At 42.2% G+C, this 4,401-nt stretch overlaps 1 protein-coding gene across 1 annotated transcript; it reads right to left on the bottom strand.

Moving 5' to 3' along the window:
• Positions 1–243: 243 nt before the first annotated feature.
• Positions 244–1,137, bottom strand: LOC144269763 (syntaxin-3-like). The gene has a single exon (XM_077825561.1). The coding sequence runs from the start codon at positions 1,135–1,137 to the stop codon at positions 244–246; it is 894 nt and encodes a 297-aa protein (XP_077681687.1).
• Positions 1,138–4,401: the final 3,264 nt, after the last annotated feature.

Below are 4,401 nucleotides of genomic sequence, written 5' to 3'. Positions count from 1 at the left end.
GACATCAGCAAAGAACAGTGGAAACATGAGCTTGATTGCCAGTGTCCTAACAAAACACTCAGTAAAATCCTTCCTCATATGAAAGACACAATAAAACCTGCCTTCAAATCCATTCAAATCATGGGAGACTCCCTTCCAATGAGTCTGTGGGGCTAATCCACACTCACTGCCCTCAAAGAGCCCTGCTGCTGCCAAGCTCCATGTAAGTAGCCATCCCCTTCCCTTGCAGAGTCCATGTCCATCTCACTTCACTGTGCTGGCTACGCATGATAAGCACGTGCAACAGGCCCAGAGGCCCAGCACCGCTGACAGTGCTGCCGAGATCCGCGACTGGCGCTCGTACTTCAGGGCTTTCTTCACCTCCTCGTTGGACTGGGACACGTAATCAAGCGTATGCAGGACGTTGTACTCAATGTTGTTGATGACCTCGTGCTGCTCAGAAACCAGCACCTCCAAGTGCAGGAAAAGCGAGTGCAGCTCACTGATCTGGACCTCTAGGTCCAACAGTTGTTGGTGGCGTACTTGGGCCATGGCCAAGTGCTGCTTGGCCTTGAGCACTTCCAGGTCCTGGCCCACAATCTGAGGAGCAACAGGGCTTTCCACTAGGTGATTGATGTCCTCTTCACATAAGCTCAAGCCCGCCAGCTCGGTTTGCCTCATGATCTGCTCCTTCAGCTTCTCCACGTACTCCATCTCCTTGGCATAATGGTGAGTGATGATGTCTCGGTACCGGCTGATTAGGACAGAGAGCTGGCTCTGGTGGATGCGGTATCCTGCCAGCCACTGTTTGCTGTCTCGGGCCAGTGTGTCTTGAATCCCATAGAGCTGAGGCTGGATGACTTTAGCCTGACTAGTGAAGGAGGCTTTAATGTTACTTAGCTCTTTCTTTTCTTCATAAACGCTCTCCTCGGTGGTGCAGCACAGCACCCGCTGCTGCTTCTTGTGGATGCTCTCCGATAACTCCTCCAGTTTACTCAGGCCCAGTGAGAGATCCGACACTTCCTGGAATATCTTGCTTATGGGATTGGTCTCATCCTCCTTGAAAACCGGGTTATCAAATGAGAGAGTATCATCAATATCCAAAGAGTCCTCATCTTCATTAACTCGGATCCTCAATTCCTCCAGCCTGTCCTTCATCTTCAGCTCCAGCTGCTGGCAACATCTGTGGCAGAGGGACACAAAATGCACACATCAACTCTGTAAAGAAGTCAGAGAGAGTTAGGATCTTTTGCGTCAGTGAAGCTGTTAAAATCTTCCCTCCCAGAGCTAGAGCAAATATTGACCAAGGCAATAGGCTTACCCAGAGTTTACTCTGCATCACATGGCTAACTAATACCGGCTAGGTTAGATTGCATGCCAACAGTGGGCGGCACACTTCACTGCTATACAGAAACTGCAGGAACCAACTTTGTAAGAACAATCAAAGGGAAACGTTAAGGAAAGAGAAGAGTGTATGGTCAGCTAACCTGATAACAAGGTGACAGAATGCTAGTTCTGAAAAAAACACAGGGCTCTGATCAGATACCAGAAAAACCAGAATTCACATAAATGCCATCATACAAAACTCTTTGACTTTCAAAGTATAGGATCAAATAATGATGTGGCTGCTGGGATTGTCTGGAATCTGATTGTTCTGGAATTAGCAATCCGAATATGTTTGTCAAGAAAAAATCATCACTAAAAGTCTGATTCCCTCCAGTCATAAATAACTGTATTATGCCATGGGGTCATGTTTAAGAGAAGCAAGAAAAAGCAGTGGAGAAGCATACCAATCTATTGAGGGATAGGGAGACACCCCTCAGAGACAGCTATACTAACTAGCACTAGGTCAAGGGAGGAATTCTTCCATCAGCCTAACTACAGCCTCTCTGGGAGGTTAATTACCTACACCGATGGGAGAACACCTCCTGTTGGCATAGGTAATGTCTACACTGAAGAACTACAGGGGCGCAGCTGCAGCTGCACCCCTGTAAGGTTTTAAATGTAGACATACCCTAAGGTTGCACTTCCTCTATAAAGCCTACCCTGGAGGACTTCATTCAGTCTTGATGCACTAAGAGTTAAGACTAGTGCAGAGAGTTAGTTAGATGCCTCTTTTGCTTTTCCACAGAGTACATTCTATCCATGTCATTTTAGCAAAGTTCACCTGACATCATTGCCTATTGACTTCTCCTGTTACATTTTCTTGTGCCATAAAGTCATGTGACAGGAGTTAATTCCCTCTTTCTGTAAATATTCTTTAAACGGTGTGTTACTTATCGCAGTTAAAGTACTTAAGAGTACCCAGAACAACAACAATGAACAGTTGTGCGTTTCAGAGATCACCAAGTCCCAGGCCAGAACTTTGGCAGCACTCCAGACTCTAAGAGCGCTAACTCAAACTTAGAGCATCAGTTTTTTCTTTAGTGCATGGATAATTTTCTGTGTTTCATTCTATGGGTTATGGTAAAGCTCAGAGTTTATGATTGTTGGTTTCAGTGACACCAGTGAACTGGTTTCAGAGTAGCAGCCGTGTTAGTCTGTATTCGCAAAAAGAAAAGGAGTACTTGTGGCACCTTAGAGACTAAAAAATTTATTTGAGCATAAGCTTTCGTTAGCTACAGCTCACTTCATTGGATGGTATCAGTTTAACTGTCATTTAACAGGCTCATAGTAAGTCACAAAATGAAATCATAACTTTGCATTTCTATATTGCCTGTCATCAGAGGATGTTAGGGCAGTTTACAAATATTAATTAATTAAAGTCCTGATCCAAAGCCCACTGATGTCAACTACTATTCAAAACACCCCTGGAAAAATATGCAAATGGTATTAGACTTACTTAAAAGATGGATAAACTGAGACGCAGCAAAGTTAAATGACTTACCCAGCGAGTACTGCAGATCAAGAGTCCTGGCTCTCATTCACCTCTCTAACCACCTACAATCTCTCTCTCTCTCTCTGCCAAATCCTTGACTTTCTGCTGAGCTAGAATGCTATGGGCCACAGTCTGATCTCATTTACACCTGTGCAAACCTGAATTAGCTCCATTGCAATCAGTTACATCTATTTTACACTAGTGTGGCTGAGAGCAGAATTTGGCCCTGTAAATCTAGCAACCCAATGAGAAAAATAAAACCCTTTATCACCAGTCTTGGCAACTCTAGTTCAACTCTACTTGAACGCTATTTTTTGCGTCATTGTGGTACTTGTGCTGATATTTCCTGTTTTCTATGAAGGATAAATACATATTTAATATATGCTGAAAGGGGCAATTTAAACTTTTGGTAAGATGCACCATTACTCCTGATAGCAATAGCAAAAAAAATATATATATTTTTAATCACAATAAAAATTAAGGTTAGGACTATTTAACTTTTGACAGGTATCCTAATATTTCTATATGGCTATGATTGACCAGAGATGACTGTTAAAAAAGATAAAGGCATGAATGCACTGAAATGAAGAACCTGACCCCTTCAAACTAACTGTAATGAGTAATAAAAGTCCATTTATAAACCACATTCATATAATAACCCATCTGAGAGCTATCAATGTGCCTTGAAAAACAGCTCTCAATAATGATATAATTGGAGGGAGGGAAATGACCATATTTCATGACAAACTTTTATTGAAAAGATCAGATTTAGGAAAAATCGCTTGTTTCCTCTACCATTGAAAAAGACTGAAAGCATTTTAAAAAAGGAGAAATGTTGATGGGATGATAACTGGTAATTATCGGAAATTTCAGAGGATAAGCGCAGAGATTCCAGGTGAAATGGAAGCCCCAGCTCTTTTTAATTCCATGTGTAAATCATTGTGTCTGATCATACAGATTTTATGTGACTAGTTCATTTCTGCTGTAATATCACTGAAGTAACAATAACAAGTATGATTTTGCATATTGCAGGTGTGCTCACAATGTGCTAGCACTTTCCAGACATAGGAACACATATTTCCTACCCCTTATATAACACTTTTCATCCACAGGTCTCAAAGCACCTTGCAAAATATTAGTATACCAATTGCTGAAATAAGGAAACTGAGTCACAGAGCGATTAAGGTCTCAATCCTGCAAGGTACTAAGCATTTTAGTCCCAACCCAGCAAAGTATTTATGCATGTGCTTAACATTAAGCACATGACTAGTCCTTCAGTGGTTTGCTTTGTTGGATTGGAGCCAAAGTACTAGGCAGGCACCTTGCAGAATCAAGCCCTCATTGACTTGCCCACATTCACATAGATACAGAGCCAGCAAAGCACTTTAAGCACATGATTAATTTTAAACACAACTAGTCCCACTAACTTCAACTGGATGACTCACATGCTTAAAGTTAAGCATGTGCTGAAGTATTTTGCTAGATTGGACCACAGTGAGCCATAAACAGATCTGAGAGTAGAAACCAACACGGTCCATCCATCC

Source organism: Eretmochelys imbricata, chromosome 9, assembly GCF_965152235.1.
Source record: "Eretmochelys imbricata isolate rEreImb1 chromosome 9, rEreImb1.hap1, whole genome shotgun sequence".
Taxonomy (NCBI): Eukaryota; Metazoa; Chordata; order Testudines; family Cheloniidae; genus Eretmochelys; species Eretmochelys imbricata.
The sequence above is the reverse complement of the archived record's forward strand: the minus strand, read 5'-3'. Positions and strand labels throughout refer to the sequence as shown.

Bases quoted from the DNA above. Each gene is read 5' to 3' on its own strand.
- LOC144269763 (XM_077825561.1), bottom strand. From the start codon at position 1,137: ATGAAGGACAGGCTGGAGGAATTGAGGATCCGAGTTAATGAAGATGAG.